At 59.0% G+C, this 15825-nt stretch overlaps 1 protein-coding gene and 1 long non-coding RNA gene across 2 annotated transcripts; one reads left to right on the forward strand and one right to left on the reverse strand.

Annotated features, from left to right (window-relative positions):
* The first annotated feature begins 86 nt into the window (after positions 1-86).
* Positions 87-5950, forward strand: LOC141978829 (uncharacterized). The gene is made up of 2 exons (XR_012636430.1): positions 87-1119; positions 5801-5950. It is a non-coding gene; the product is annotated as an uncharacterized LOC141978829 (long non-coding RNA).
* A 3398-nt stretch (positions 5951-9348) lies between these two features.
* Positions 9349-10431, reverse strand: LOC141979004 (transmembrane protein 272-like). Its single transcript, XM_074941452.1, has 4 exons — positions 10334-10431; positions 10203-10253; positions 9904-10101; positions 9349-9595 (listed from the first exon to the last, which is right to left on the reverse strand). The coding sequence occupies exons 1-4, from the start codon at positions 10410-10412 to the stop codon at positions 9378-9380; spliced, it is 546 nt and encodes a 181-aa protein (XP_074797553.1). The 5' UTR covers positions 10413-10431; the 3' UTR covers positions 9349-9377.
* Positions 10432-15825: the final 5394 nt, after the last annotated feature.

Raw genomic sequence — 15825 nt, forward strand, 5'->3', positions numbered from 1 at the left:
CCTGCCCCAGGGGCTCATGGGAGTCTCGCTAATGGGGGGGGGGGCGATACCTGCCCCAGGGGCTCATGGGAGTCTCGCTGAGGGGTCAGGGAGTGTGACACCTGCCGCAGGGGTTCATAGGAGTCTCTCTAAGGGGTCAGGGAGTGTGAAACCTGCCCCAGGGGCTCATGGGAGTCTCGGGGCATGGCCACTAAATAACTCAAAAAAATGGAAAACCACGAGTGTCAATGAAGCCCCCTTGCACTAGGCCCAAGTGTCCTCGGGCCCCCCGCCTGGAGGCACTCACAGCAGTTATGCTGAGGATCTGCAACAATAGGTTGCAGAGTCAGACTGCCTAAAACTAAGCAAGGCCAAACAGGGCAAATATAAAAAAACAATGCTAAATAAAAAGAAAAGGAGTACTAGTGGCATCTTAGAGACTAACCAAATTATTTGAGCACAAGCTTTTGTGAGCTACAGCTCATTTCATCGGATGCATGCTCAAATAAATTGGTTAGTCTCTAAGGTACCACAAGTACTCCTTTTCTTTTTGCGAATACAGACTGACACGGCTGTTACTCTGAAATCAATGCTAAATAAAGCAGCTTTATGTATGGTTTAACAAATAATACAAAAAACAAAAAAACTAGCTGAAAACTGAATTGGCTGGCAATGTAAATACTTAGGGCAGCTTGCTATTAAATAAGTATGTAAAAAAAAAATGTATAAAAGCCTGTGTAACTTCCTGCTCTGTGTGCAGGATTTGAGATTCTATTCTCCCTGTACCTTTTTGCAGCTGCAAATAAACTTTTCTGCTTCTCCACCCCGTTGTGATGATTGGGTGACGCACACCGGGTAGCAAACCAACCCCAGCTGTTGTTTAGCCTCTCGGCACTGGGTGCCGGCAACAGCTTTTGGCATCCTTGGGTGGGCCACGAGGCTGCTATTTAGCCTTGCCCGGACCCCTCCTGGAGGTCAAGGATTGCGGCGAGAACCGACGCCCAGCGCGCACTGGTGAGTTCATCGGGGGCCTCAGAAAAAATGCGATTTGATCAGCCCCGGAGGGCACAACGGTGCAACGCACTCATATAGTGGAGAAGCAGCTGCGGACAACGGTGAAGAACCGATCCCTTGAATAAGGTAGGAACCTTTTAAAATCCGGATTGTATGCTCTGTTGAAACCTGGGGATGCCCAGAGTTACCCTGTAGGCATGGGACAGGGACAGAGCTCGGGAGTTAGGGCACGGTGTACGCCCCTAGAATGCATTCTAGCAAACTGGAAGGTATTTGGTGCGGATCCAATAACTAAAAGCCAATTAAAATGATTCTGTACAGTTAACTGGCCTCAATATCAACTAAAGGACCAGGAGTGGTGGCCACCAGGAGGGTCAATTAATTACAACACGATCCTTCAGTTACTCCTGTTCTGTCGAAAAACAAAAAAATGGAATGAACATATGTATGCGCATTTGTTTCTGGCTTTATGTACTCGACCAGATATTTTACAGCACTGTAATCTGACTCCGACTGGTTCAGTAGCAGCTAATGTTAGTGCCCAGACCCCCACCCCCACTGTAATGGCAGAGCCGGTGTCCCCTTCGGCCCCTACACCCACACCTTGTAAGTCCCCAATGGTTGGCCTATACCCCTTAATCACCAAAACTAAAGTCGACTGGTCTGGATCGGACAGGCGTCCGGCCACGACTATGCAGGTTTATACTCATGTGCCCTTTAATCCTGTGAATTTGGCTGCTTTCAAAGCACAGGCAGAAGAGTTTTCCACCAACCCGAGCAGGTTTATATCAGTCTTTGAGGGGTGCCTCAGCAGTCACAAGCCGGACCGGGATGATTGTAACATCCTCCTGTGAACCCTATTGTCTAAGGTTGAAAGACAACAGGTTGTGTCCAAGGCAAGGAAAAAGGCGCAGAAACAGTACGACCGGGATCGTATTAATGTCCCTGACCCGGACGCACAAGTCCTCCGAGCAGACCCCAGGTGGGATCCAAATGATCATGGGAATATGACCCGCCTTACCTCCTATAAGAAGTTGCTTTTGCATGGACTCCGTCACTCGGCTGTCCGACATAATAATTGGGCAAAGCCATATGAAGTAATGCAGGATTTAAAAAAAAGCCCAGGGGCCTTTCTACAGCGTATTCGGGACACAATTCAACAGAACACTAATGCAGACCCCAATGATCAGGCAACTGAGTCAATTATTAAGGGAATTTTTACAAGCAGAGCAGCCCCTGATATTAAAAAAAAGTTACAAAAAAAAAATTTAATGGGCATGACCATGGCACAAATCTTAGAGACTGCAAACCAAGCTTATAGTCTAAAAAAAACAAAAAACAAAAAAAAAAGCAAGTGACACTGATGGTAACAGCGATACAGGCCAGCACTAAGGGAAGTGGCCGGGGAGGAAGAAGCCGTGGACGCGAACGTCCGGGCTTGCAGAAGAGACGACTGGGTCGCAACCAGTGTGCCTTGTGTCGACAAGAGAAACACTGGAAAAATGAGTGCCCCAAAAAAAAAAGAAAAGGGGGGTGCCTCTATAATGGCAATGGCGGAGCAGGAATAGGGGTGTCAGGGGAGACGGACCACCCTACCCCCAGAACCCCGAGTAAAGATGCTGGTAAAAAGCTCAGAAATAGATTTTTTAGTGGACGCTAAAGCGGCCCAAACTGCCGTAAATCGACCCCTTCAGTTGCCAGTAGCAGATTCCCTTACTGTGGTAAGAGCCACACCAAGTGCCCAGTGTATGCCCCAGCGGAGTGCGCTTTGGGAAACAGGACTATATCCCACAAGCTGGTATACCTCCCTGAGTGTCCAACACCTCTGCTGGGACGGGATCTGCTTTGTCACCTCGGTGCCACCCTGCATTTTACTAAGGATGAAATAACCCTTACCTTACCCCCTGAGAATGCATGGATCATGACCCTTGCAGTTGAGCCCTCAGCCATGGAAGCCCCAGAATGGAGCCCGTGGGAAGACCAGGTGTACCCCCTCGTGTGGGCATCAGGAATCCCAGGAAAGGCCACCCACCAGACCCCCATTACTATTCAGCTCATACCAGGGAAAGGCCCAGTGCAAGTAAAACAGTATCCAATCTAAAGAAAAGCCGAAAAAGGTTTACAAAAAACTATAAATCGATTCCTATGTATGGTATTCTCCGGGAATGTCAGTCAGCCTGGAACACTCCCATTCTACCCGTACAGAAGCCTAATGGCACGTATTGGCTGGTACAGGACCTAAGGGGCAGTCCATAAACGGGTTAAGACTTTGCACCCTCTTGTCCCTAACCCGTATACCTTATTGGCTTCTATAGGGGGATATACCCATTTTTCAGTCCTCGATTTGAAAGATGCTTTCTTTACCATCCCAGTTGCCACCCCGTCACAGGAGATTTTCTCCTTCGAGTGGGAGGACCGAAAAAGGGTTAAAAAGCAACTTTGCTGAAGAGTGTTGGCCCAGGGATTTAAAAACTCCCCCACCCTCTTTGGCCAGGCTCTGGCCAGGGACCTAAACGAGTGGGATAATGAGAAGGCCCTCCTTCTGCAGTATGTAAATAATTTGTTAATTGCCACTGTGGGCCAAACCCCCTGCCTTAAAGCCACCGTGAGCCTCCTGAATTTTATTGGACTCCGGGGATATTGGCTAGCACGGAGTAAGACTCAAATTGCCCTCCCAGAGGTACGGTACCTCGGGTTTCACATACGGCAGGGGGAGCGTCAGCTTTCAAGCGAAAAAAGAAAGCTATCTGTCAAGTTCCTACCCCAAGTAATCGTAAGCTGCTCAGAGCATTTCTAGGTATGGCAGGCTTTTGCAGGATATGAATCCCAGAGTTTGGACTGTGGGCTAAACCCCTGTACGACTGTGTAAAAGAAGCAAATCATGACCCCTTCTATTGGACCCCAGAGGCTGACAGGGCATTTAAAATCTTAAAAAAGAAATTAATGGAAGCCCCGGCTCTGGGCCTGCCGGATCTCTCTAAGCCGTTTCAGTTGTATGTACATGAATGAAAGGGGGTGGCCCTAGGAGTGCTCACACAGCTGTTAGGAGCATGGAGACGTCCCGTGGCTTATTTTTCTAAGTAACTGGATCAGGTTGCAAAGGGTTGGCCGGCACGTTTACGGGCGGTCGCAGCTACTGCCCTAGTGCTTAAGGAAGCCGAGAAGCTAACATTGGAAGGGGTTATGCAAATCTATACTCCCCATATGGTCCGAGCCTTATTGGATGCAAAGGGAGGGCTTTGGCTCACCCACGCTCGGATTGCTCGGTACCAGGCTAAGCTGTTAGAGAACTCTGAAGTCACCTTACAGTCTTGCCCCTCCCTTAACCCAGCCACTCTCTTGCCAGAAACAGAAACATGACTGTTTAGAGATCATAGATGCCCAGTACTCCAGCCGTCCGGATTTAAAGAATGTACCCCTCCCAAATGCAGATTATGAGTGGTACACTGATGGTAGCAGTACTGTAATAGATGGGCAAAGGAGGGCGGGTTATACTGTTGTGACCCTCCATGACACTGGAAGCTGAAGGTTTGCCTGCTGGGACCTCTGCCCAGCTTGCCAAACTAATAGCCCTGACCTGTGCACATGAACTGTCAAAAGGAAAGCGGGTCAACATTTTTACTGATTCAAAGTATGCTTTTGGGGTGCTACATGCTCATGCTGGCCTGTGAAAGCAAAGGGGAATGCTGACAGCCCAAGGCTCCCCAGTCAAGTACGGGCCCCAAATCCTCCGGCTCCTAGAAGCCGTACAACTTCCCTCGGAAGTGGCGGTGGTACACTGTAAAGCCCATCAAAGGGAGGATCAAGAGGTGGCCAGAGGTAATGCTAGGGCAGATAGAGAGGCTAAGCATGCTGCCACCCTGCCATCCCCTCAGACTGAGAACGCCCATATGCATGCCCTTATCCCATCAGTAGGGGAGCTTCCAACCCCTCAGTACTCTGGGGAGGAGAGACAGCTAACTGACAAACTCGGTTTCCGGGAAAAGGAGGGAGGGCTCCATTCCCCGGAAGGGAAGGTCCTCCTAGCAAAGGGTCTGATCCAGCCGGTGCTGCAAAAACTACATCAAACCACTCATGCTGGCAGGGAAGCACTTATCCAACTAATGGGAAAATACTTTATCACTTCCGGACTCCGACCCCTGGCTGCCCAGGTACAAGCAGACTGCTTAGTCTGCCAAAAAAATAACCCCCGACTGGGACATCCTGTGCCACCAGCTGCCCTAGAACCCACTCCGGGCCCCGAACAAGAGTGGCAAATAAACTTTACTGAGTTTCCCCGGACCCAAGGGTTCAAATATCTCCTTGTCATAGTGAATTGGTTCAGTGGATGGCCATAAGCCTTCCTATGCCATAATTGCACTGCCAGAACAGTGGCCCTCAAGTTTGTTAAAAAAATCATTCCTCGCTTTGGACTCCCCCTGTGAATGAAATCTGACAACGGGACACACTTCACATCAAAAATCATTCAAAGCATCTCACATGCCTTACAGATCCCCTGGAAACTCCATACGCCCTGGAGACCGCAAGGCAGTGGGGTAGTGGAGCGAACCAATCAGACCCGTAAACGGCATCTCTCAAAAGTGTGCCAAGAAGCCTCACTGCGATGGCCTGATGCTTTGCCCCTTGTCCTACTTCGTATCCGTGTTCTCCCTAAGGGTAAATTAGGGCTTAGTCCCTTTAAAATGATGTTTAAAAGGGCATGGCCTATGAATGGCACCCCGGTTCTGTCAGGGGAATGGGAGTTGGGTAATGGTTTTTTGTCACAGTATATGTGTTCCCTGTCTGCTGTTCTCTTGTCTCTTCACAGGTATAGCAAGAATTCCCAGCCTCTCCCCTTGGAGTCTCCTGTCTACTCCTTATAGACCGGTAACTCCGTGCTTGTTCGCACCTGGAAAGATGAGCCTCTCCAGGAAAAGTGGAAAGGACCCTATACCATCCTGCTGGTCTCCCATACAGCGGCAAAAATCAAGAGACACAAGAACTGGATCCATCACTCTCGTCTGAAGGCAGTACCCGCCCCCTCGTCAGCAGAACAGTGGACCGTCCAACCTGCCAACTCCTCATCTAGTGACGATCTCGGGCTAAAGCTACTGTTTAAAGACACAAATAGCGGGCATCTTAACGCTAAAATGGGCCCACCCAGGAACTGGAGACCCTGGGTTGGAAAGACTCTGGTAATAATTAATTGGGTAACATTGTTATTCTCTGTATTGTTATTTCCAAACTGTGCATATCGGGAGCATCACTCCTTTGTTTCGCTTGCGCACCATGTTGCTACTTTAACAAACCAGACTGATTGCTGGGTGTGTGCTCCGAGTCCACTGTCCCCCAAAACGGGAATGCCCCTTGACATGCTGCCCTTGACCCTAGCAGAATTAGGCGCCACCAAAGAGCAGGAAAGAACGGACTCACCGTTCTGAAATGAGACCTCTTTACAGCCAGCCACCTATCAGGACCAGGAGTATTCAGTTGCAGTACTCACTGAGGGAGTGTTATGTTTTACCCAAAACCAATCTGATCACTATGGGCGTCCTGTGGGAAAAAGCTCCTGTGTTATTACACAGTGGGCTGATGGGTATTAAATAAAAACCAAAAGGGGAGGCCAACAGTGTGGGTGTAATGGTTCCTCCCCTTTTAGGAAAACTCTTACAAAAAATCTTACCACAAAAAAAGGTTTGGAAATATAACTTGCCATCCAGTTAATATCTCCAACATAGCCAGCCAATGATAAGTTTGTAGTGGTCCCTATGGCGAGTGTAATTTAAACGGCACAATTAAAAACGCCCCCACTTGTACCCAATCAGGAGAATGGAATGCCCCCTTAGGGGCATATGAACTGTTTAAAAAAACAGCTTTAAATATCCCAGGAATCCCCTTAAGAAACAGTCCTTACTGGGCCCTACAGGGTCACTATTTTGTATGTGGCCAAAAGGCTTACAAGGTGCTGCCAGCCAACTGGACAGGTAGCTGTTATATAGCTCATGAAGTTCCTCATCTGTCAATAACTGCCACACTGCCCCCCAAAAAAAAATTAAAAATGCCCGAGACACCTCTGTTAAGTCACAAGAAAAGACCCTGCGGCGAATGACTACGGCATTAAAGGGCAATATAAAGAATTCCCTCACAACCGAGAAGCTTGTATGTAGGGTGCTCTGTACTGGGAATAGCGCCACTGTTTACCGGGCCAGCCATGGCATGCATAAGCCACTATACTGTAAGGCTGCAAATGGTACTTAAAAAATGGCCTTAAAGTTAAAAAACTTGGTTAGTAATTTAAAATCAGCAATAAAAACATTAAATAAAGAGGTACAGCAGCTCAGGACGTTTTCCCTCCAAAACAGGCTGGCTTTGGACTATCTCTTGGCATCCCAGGGAGGGGTTTGTGCCCTCGTCAGGCCCCGATGTTGTGTATATGTAAATTATAGCAGTTATGAGATCTATGAAAAGGTGGTACAGGCTGAGGCCCATGCCCGAGCCGGAGCCCAGGTTGCCTATACTGCCCCAGAGAGCGATTGGTTGCAAACCTTGTTTTCAGGCTGGGGTTTGTCGTCTTGGCTTGGCGGTTTATTTAGCCTGCTATTGAAACTTCTCTTTCCTGTATTGCTTGTATTATGCTGTGCAGTATCATGTGTCAGGGCCCTTTTTCAAAAGTCATTCTCTTCAGGGCTATCACAAAGTGCTTATGCAAAGTCCTATTGTAAAGAAATAAGTAGCCCAAGTAAGAAAACTCAGAGCCAAGGTTGTTGAGTGTTCTCCAAGGAGGGAGTTGTTAAAAACACTGGGGCATGGCCACTAAATAACTCAAAAAAATGGAAAACCACGAGTATCGATGAAGCCCCCTCGCACTAGGCCCAAGTGTCCTTGGCCCCCCCACCTGGAGGCACTCGCAGCAGTTATGCTGAGGATCTGCAACAATATGTTGCAGAGTCAAACTGCCTAAAACTAAGCAAGGCAAATACGGCAAATATAAAAAAACAAGGCTAAATAAAGCAGCTTTATGTATGGTTTAACAAATAATACAAGAAACAAAAAAACTAGCTGAAAACTGGATTGGCTGGCTATATAAATACTTAGGGCAGCTTGCTATTAAATAAGTATGCTAAAAAAAAAAAAATGTATAAAAGCCTGTGTAACTTCCTGCTCTGGGTGCAGGATTTGAGATTTTATTCTCCCTGTATTTTTTGCAGCTGCAAATAAACTTTTCTGCTTCTCCACCCCGTTGTGATGATTGGGTGACGCACACCGGGTAGCAAACCAACCCCAGCTGTTGTTTAGCCTCTCGGCGCTGGGTGCCGGCAGCAGGAGCCTCGCTAAGGGGGGGGGGGGGGCAACACCTGCCCCAGGGGCTCATGGGAGTCTCGCTAAGGGGTCAGGGAGTGTGATACCTGCCCCAGGGGCTCATGGGGAGTCTCATTAAGGGGGGGAGTGATACCTGCCCCAGGGGCTCATGGGAGTCTCACTGAGGGCTCATGGGGAGTCTCGCTAAGGGGGGAGGGGGGCACGACCCCTGCCCCAGGGGCTCATGGGGAGTCTCGCTAAGGGGGGAGGGGGGGCACGACCCCTGCCCCAGGGGCTCATGGGGAGTCTCGCTCTAACTGGGGGGGGAGTGTGACACCTGCCCCAGGGGCTCATGGGGAGTCTTGCTAAGGGGGGCACGGACGACACCTGCCCCAGGGGCTCACAGGCCCCCCTCCCACGGGCAGCCGCCTCAGCCACTGATGGGAGCTGGGCTACAGCATGACAGCTGCCAGCTCAGCTCCTCTCCCCCCCCTTTAGGGCCCCCCCCAGCCACTTGTGGGGTGACACAGGATAAAAGGCCCCTTCTCCGCTGTCCCATAAGCAGGGGGAGCCTCTCCCCCAGTGGGAGAGCAGCTTACGGCATGCACCGCACAGCCCAGCCGGAAGGGGGGGGCACTCAACCCTCTCCTGGCAGCCTCCCCCCAGCACTGCAGCCCCCTCTCCCCCCTAACAAGCGCCCCTTTTGTCCTCCCCAGGGCTGAAGGCCAGGCATCCTTGGGCAGGCCCCCCCAGCAGGGCTCGGGCGAGCCCCCCGGGCTGAGGGGAGTGTGGCTGAGCAGTGCCTCACCTCCTCTCCCACAGCAGGGACTGGCTGCCCCCGCTTCAGGCCACAGCGGGGCAGCCCGACCTGGACCCCACTGCCCTGCATCATGGGGTGGGGGGGCCAAGAGGACCCCCAAGCTGCTACCCAAGCAGGGGTCTGGCTCAGGCCATGGGGAGCCCTGCTCGGAGGGCTGGGGGATCGGGGAGTCTGGCTCAGGGGTAGCCACCCCAGGGGGCGGATGGGAGCTGCCCCAGAGACAAGGACGACTCCACTTGCCAGCTGTGTTTCAGGCCTTTATTTATCCCCCTCTGTCTCCCCCCGGCTAGGGGTACGAGTCTCCCCGCTGGAGCCAGGGCAGCCGCGCCCGCAGCAGCACCAGGCAGCCCAGGATGCCGAGGGCAGCCAGCAAGGCGACCCCCAGCCCCACGTACACCAGCGTGGTGACCCAGAAGGCGAAGAGATAGAGAGGGCGGGAGCAGAAATCCGGATTCTTGGGGTCCTTGTACTCCGGGGGGTAGATGGAGTAGACCCAGACGTTACCTGGCAGGAGGGGGGAGAAAAGAGACTGGAGGTCAGAGCTCAAGGCTGGCTGGGGAGGGGGCCCGAACGCAGCCAAGGGGAGCCAATGCCAGGTCAGAAAGGGGCAAACCCAGCTGGGGGGAGAGGACCCACCCAAAGGGGGCACAGACTCCAGGGACCCTCCCCAGCTAACCGCCCCAAGGCGGGGAGTGGGGAGCCAGTGCCCCAGAGTCAGTCCTCAGGGAAGGGGGGCAGTGGGAGCCAGGCGGGTAAAGCAGAGGTACGGGGGATAGCGGGGTGACCAGGGCGTCGGGTAGGGGGGCGCTCACCGGCGATGAACCACGCGAAGAGGAAGAGCAGGAAAACCGCCCTCCAGCCGCGGGCGCCGGGGCTCAGCCGGGGCGGGTCCGTCCCATCCCCGCAGGGCAGGCAGGTCAGCAGCAGGAGCAGCAGGCCGGCGCTGCCCCCCACCAGCAGGTAATAGGGCAGCAGGTACTGGTGGGGGCACTGGCCCAGGTACTTGGCTCCTGGCATGGGGAGAGGGGGTCAGTGCCCAGGGCAGCCCCGGCCCATGGGGGCACCCGCACGGGGTGGGGCCAGCACCGGGAGGAGTGGGGCGGACACTCACCGATGACAATGCTGGCAATTGGCAGCACCGAGACCGCCGCCTTCCCCAGGACTGGAAGAGAGAGACCCGGGGTTAGGGGCAGGCTGCGGGAAGGCGGGGGTCAGAGGGCCCCTAGGGGGCCCGGTACTTACAGTTCAGCGCAGGGTGCCCAGGGGACTCCTCAGAGCCTGGCAGTAGGGGGGCCCTGCTGCCATCTGCATCCTCAGCCATGGCACAGGGTCCGGGTAGCGGGAGCTGGGGGCATGGAGAGGGTTAAAGCTGGCAGTGCCCCTCACGCCTGACCCACAGCCCGCTGACAGCCCAGCCCTGGGCTCCCCCCAGCTCTGCCGGTGCCCCTCACGCCTGACCCACAGCCCCCTGACAGCCCAGCCCTGGGCTCCCCCCAGCTCTGCCGGTGCCCCTCACGCCTGACCCACAGCCCCCTGACAGCCCAGCCCTGGGCTCCCCCCAGCTCTGCCGGTGCCCCTCACGCCTGACCCACAGCCCGCTGACAGCCCAGCCCTGGGCTCCCCCCAGCTCTGCCGGTGCCCCTCACGCCTGACCCACAGCCCCCTGACAGCCCAGCCCTGCCGGTGCCCCTCACGCCTGACCCACAGCCCCCTGACAGCCCAGCCCTGGGCTCCCCCCAGCCCTGCCGGTGCCCCTCACGCCTGAGCCACAGCCCCCTGACAGCCCAGCCCTGGGCTCCCCCCAGCCCTGCCGGTGCCCCTCACGCCTGACCCACAGCCCCCTGACAGCCCAGCCCTGGGCTCCCCCCAGCCCTGCCGGTGCCCCTCACGCCTGACCCACAGCCCCCTGCTACCCCAGCCCTGCCGGTGCCCCTCACGCCTGACCCACAGCCCCCTGACAGCCCAGCCCTGGGCTCCCCCCAGCCCTGCTGGTGCCCCTCACGCCTGACCCACAGCCCCCTGACAGCCCAGCCCTGGGCTCCCCCCAGCCCTGCCGGTGCCCCTCACGCCTGACCCACAGCCCCCTGACAGCCCAGCCCTGGGCTCCCCACAGCTCTGCCGGTGCCCCTCACGCCTGACCCACAGCCCCTGCTACCCCAGCCCTGCCTGTGCCCCTCACGCCTGACCCACAGCCCCCTGACAGCCCAGCCCTGGGCTCCCCCCAGCTCTGCCGGTGCCCCTCACGCCTGACCCACAGCCCCCTGACAGCCCAGCCCTGGGCTCCCCCCAGCTCTGCCGGTGCCCCTCACGCCTGACCCACAGCCCGCTGACAGCCCAGCCCTGGGCTCCCCCCAGCTCTGCCGGTGCCCCTCACGCCTGACCCACAGCCCCCTGACAGCCCAGCCCTGCCGGTGCCCCTCACGCCTGACCCACAGCCCCCTGACAGCCCAGCCCTGGGCTCCCCCCAGCCCTGCCGGTGCCCCTCACGCCTGAGCCACAGCCCCCTGACAGCCCAGCCCTGGGCTCCCCCCAGCCCTGCCGGTGCCCCTCACGCCTGACCCACAGCCCCCTGACAGCCCAGCCCTGGGCTCCCCCCAGCCCTGCCGGTGCCCCTCACGCCTGACCCACAGCCCCCTGCTACCCCAGCCCTGCCGGTGCCCCTCACGCCTGACCCACAGCCCCCTGACAGCCCAGCCCTGGGCTCCCCCCAGCCCTGCTGGTGCCCCTCACGCCTGACCCACAGCCCCCTGACAGCCCAGCCCTGGGCTCCCCCCAGCCCTGCCGGTGCCCCTCACGCCTGACCCACAGCCCCCTGACAGCCCAGCCCTGGGCTCCCCACAGCTCTGCCGGTGCCCCTCACGCCTGACCCACAGCCCCTGCTACCCCAGCCCTGCCTGTGCCCCTCACGCCTGACCCACAGCCCCCTGACAGCCCAGCCCTGGGCTCCCCCCAGCTCTGCCGGTGCCCCTCACGCCTGACCCACAGCCCCCTGACAGCCCAGCCCTGGGCTCCCCACAGCTCTGCCGGTGCCCCTCACGCCTGACCCACAGCCCCCTGACAGCCCCCCAGCTCTGCCGGTGCCCCTCACGCCTGACCCACAGCCCCCTGACAGCCCCCCAGCCCTGCCGGTGCCCCTCACGCCTGACCCACAGCCCCCTGACAGCCCAGCCCTGGGCTCCCCACAGCTCTGCTGGTGCCCCTCACGCCTGAGGCACAGCCCCTGCTACCCCAGCTCTGCCTGTGCCCCTCACTCCTGACCCACAGCCCGCTGCTACCCCAGCTCTGCCGGTGCCCCTCACGCCTGACCCACAGCCCCCTGACAGCCAAGCTCTGGGCTCCCCCCAGCCCTGCCGGTGCCCCTCACGCCTGACCCACAGCCCCCTGACAGCCCAGCCCTGGGCTCCCTCCAGCTCTGCCGGTGCCCCTCACGCCTGACCCACAGCCCCCTGACAGCCCAGCCCTGGGCTCCCCCCAGCCCTGCCGGTGCCCCTCACGCCTGACCCACAGCCCCCTGCTACCCCAGCTCTGCCTGTGCCCCTCACACCTGACCCCACAGCCCCCGGGCAGCCCAGCCCTGGGCTCCCCACAGCTCTGCCGGTGCCCCTCACGCCTGACCCACAGCCCCCTGACAGCCCAGCCCTAGGCTCCCCCCAGCCCTGCTGGTGCCCCTCACGCCTGACCCACAGCCCCCTGCTACCCCAGCCCTGCCGGTGCCCCTCACTCCTGACCCACAGCCCCCTGCCAGCCCAGCCCTGGGTTCCCCCAGCCCTACCGGTGCCCCTCACACCTGACCTACAGCCCCCTGCTACCCCAGCCCTGCTGGTGCCCCTCACTCCTGACCCACAGCCCCTGCTACCCCAGCCCTGCCAGTGCCCCTCACTCCTGACCCACAGCCCCTATTAGCCCACCCAAGAGCTAGGACTCTCACCCTGACAATTCCTACCTTCAGCCTGTCTTACAGCCCCTTTCCTTGGGGCTGACCTTTTATAGCCCCCCACCCCCACGTAAGGTAGGCAGGGCCCCTCTCCCACTCCTTATAAGGACATTTCCCAGGGTGGAGGGTGGGGGTGTGATTCTATGGGGGTGGGGTCCAGGTGTGTCCCCCCCCCCCCCAGCCCAGCTGAAACAGTTCAGGGCGGGGCGTCGTTTCAAATTGGTTTTATGGGAGGGAAGCTGGACCAGGAGTCAGGCCTCCTGGGTTCTTTTCCTGGCTCTGTGAGGCCATTAGGATCAGTGGGTTAGAACAAGGGAAGCTAGAACTCCTGGGTTCTCTCCCCAGCTCTAGGAGGGGAGTGAGGGCTTGGGGGTTAGAGCGGGGGGGCTGGGCGCCAGGACTCCTGGGTTCTCTTCCCTGACTCTGGAAGGGGAGTGGGGGCTGGTGGGTTAGAGTAGGGAGGGCTAGGCGCCAGGACTCCTGGGTTCTCTCCCTGGCTCTGGGAGGGGAGTGGGGGCAGGGGGGTTAGAGCAGGGTGCTGGATGGTTGATGTCACAATCTAGCGTGTATCTTGGGAACTTCCTGCTGCTATTTTCTGCTGAGCTGGGCAGATAAAACAGCTTCCTGTAATAACAGCCGCTAAAGTCAGGGGGTTGGAGGACAGGGCCTGTCCCCTCTAGCATCCCCCTCCCCCATCAGGGCAGGGACCGGCTGGCTCAGGGGGTGGGGAATAGGGCACAGCAGCTATCCCCTCTAGGGGGTGTTGGCTCCCATCTGACCCCAGGGTGGGGACTTGCTGGCTCAGGGGGGTGGGGAATGGGGCAGGGGCCTGTCCCCTCTATGGGGTACTGGCTCCTATCTGGCCCTAGGGCAGGGAGTGGCTGGCTTTGGGGGTGGGGAATGGGGCAGGGGCCTGTCCCCTCTATGGGGTACTGGCTCCCATCTGGCCCCAGGGCAGGGAGTGGCTGGCTTCGGGGGTGGGGAATGGGGCACGGGGCCTGTCCCCTCTAGGGGATACTGGCTCCCATCCACCCCCAGGGTCAGGACTGGCTGGCTCAGGGGGCAGGGCATGGGGCACTGGCTGTGTTCTGGCCCCAGGATGGAAGTCCCTCCGGGGTGCGTGTGTGGAACAAGTCTGTCCGATCTCAGCCCAGCTCATTGCTCCCGGCCCCCAGCACGAAACCACCTCACACCCACCATCAGCCCCAGCACCGAGTCTGACGGCCCAGGAGTCCCCATAGCCTGAGCACTCCTCATGCTGAGGGGCTAGCCTGAGGACTGTTCACCTACCCTCTGGGGGACTTCTGGCAGCTGTGACTCCCCGGTGGGCTCCAGGGAGAGAAACGGACTGAGGACGTTTGCACTCAGTCTCTGCAGTGTGAGCCAGTGGCCAAACCACAGCAGTGAACAGCTGATCACAACTTGACTTCCTGCCCCATATCACAGGAGGGGCTGAGGGCACCAGCAGAGCTGGGGGGGGCAGGGCTGGGCTAGCAGGGGCTGCGGGTCGGGAGTGAGGGGCACCGGCAGGGCTGGGGGGGGCAGGGCCGGGCTAGCAGGGGGCTGCTGGTCGGGAGCGAGGGGCACCGGCAGGGCTGGGCTGGCAGGGGGCTGTGGGTCGGGAGCGAGGGGCACGGGCAGGGCTGGGGGGCCCAGGGCTGGGCTAGCAGGGGGCTGCGGGTCGGGAGTGAGGGGCACTGGCAGGGCTGGGGGGCAGGGCTGGGCTGGCAGGGGTTGTGGGTCGGGAGTGAGGGGCACCGGCAGAGATGGGGGGGGCAGGGCCGGGCTAGCAGGGGGCTGCGGGTCGGGAGTGAGGGGCACCGGCAGAGATGGGGGGACAGGGCTGGGGGCTGGCAAGGGGCTGTGGGTCAGGAGGGAGGGGCACAGGCAGAGCTGGGGGGCTAAGGGCTGGGCTAGCGGGGTTCTGGGTCGGGAGCGAGGGGCGCCAGCAGGGCTGGGGGGCAGGGGCTGGGCTAGCAGGGGTTGTGGGTCGGGAGTGAGGGGCACGGGCAGGGCTGGGGGGGCAGGGCTGGGCTAGCAGGGGGCTGTGGGTCGGGAGCGAGGGGCGCCGGCAGGGCTGGGGGGCAGGGCTGGGCTAGCGGGGGGCTGTGGGTCAGGAGCGAGGGGCATGGGCAGGGCTGGGGGACAGGGCTGGGCTAGCGGGGGGCTGTGGGTCGGGAGCGAGGGGCACGGGCAGGGCTAGGCTAGCGGGGGGCGGTCGGTCGGGAGCGAGGGGCACGGGCAGGGCTGGGGGGCAGGGCTGGGCTAGCAGGGGGCTGTGGGTCAGGAGCGAGGGGCCCGGGCAGGGCTGGGCTGGCGGGGGGCTGTGGGTCGGGAGTGAGGGGCACCGGCAGGGCTGGGGGGCAGGGCTGGGCTAGCGGGGGGCTGTGGGTCAGGAGCGAGGGGCACGGGCAGGGCTGGGCTGGCAGGGCTGGGCTAGCAGGGGGCTGTGGGTCGGGAGCGAGGGGCGCCGGCAGGGCTGGGGGGCAGGGCTGGGCTAGCGGGGGGCTGTGGGTCAGGAGCGAGGGGCACGGGCAGGGCTGGGGGGCAGGGCTGGGCTAGCGGGGGGCTGTGGGTCAGGAGCGAGGGGCACGGGCAGGGCTGGGCTGGCAGGGCTGGGCTAGCAGGGGGGTGTGGGTCGGGAGCGAGGGGCGCCGGCAGGGCTGGGGGGCAGGGCTGGGCTAGCGGGGGGCTGTGGGTCAGGAGCGAGGGGCACGGGCAGGGCTGGGGGGCAGGGCTGGGCTAGCGGGGGGCTGTGGGTCGGGAGCGAGGGGCACGGGCAGGGCTAGGCTAGCGGGGG

This window comes from Natator depressus, chromosome 28 (genome assembly GCF_965152275.1).
Source record: "Natator depressus isolate rNatDep1 chromosome 28, rNatDep2.hap1, whole genome shotgun sequence".
In the NCBI taxonomy this organism is placed as follows: domain Eukaryota; kingdom Metazoa; phylum Chordata; order Testudines; family Cheloniidae; genus Natator; species Natator depressus.

What these genes read in the sequence shown, in the direction of transcription:
- LOC141979004 (XM_074941452.1), bottom strand. Translation starts at nt 10,412, where the DNA reads ATGGCTGAGGATGCAGATGGCAGCAGGGCCCCCCTACTGCCAGGCTCT. An exon ending in TGGGCACCCTGCGCTGAACT is followed by an intron (nt 10,254 to 10,333) that starts GTAAGTACCGGG and finishes TCTCTCTTCCAG; the next exon opens with TCCTGGGGAAGGCGGCGGTC. An exon ending in AATTGCCAGCATTGTCATCG is followed by an intron (nt 10,102 to 10,202) that starts GTGAGTGTCCGC and finishes TCCCCATGCCAG; the next exon opens with GAGCCAAGTACCTGGGCCAG.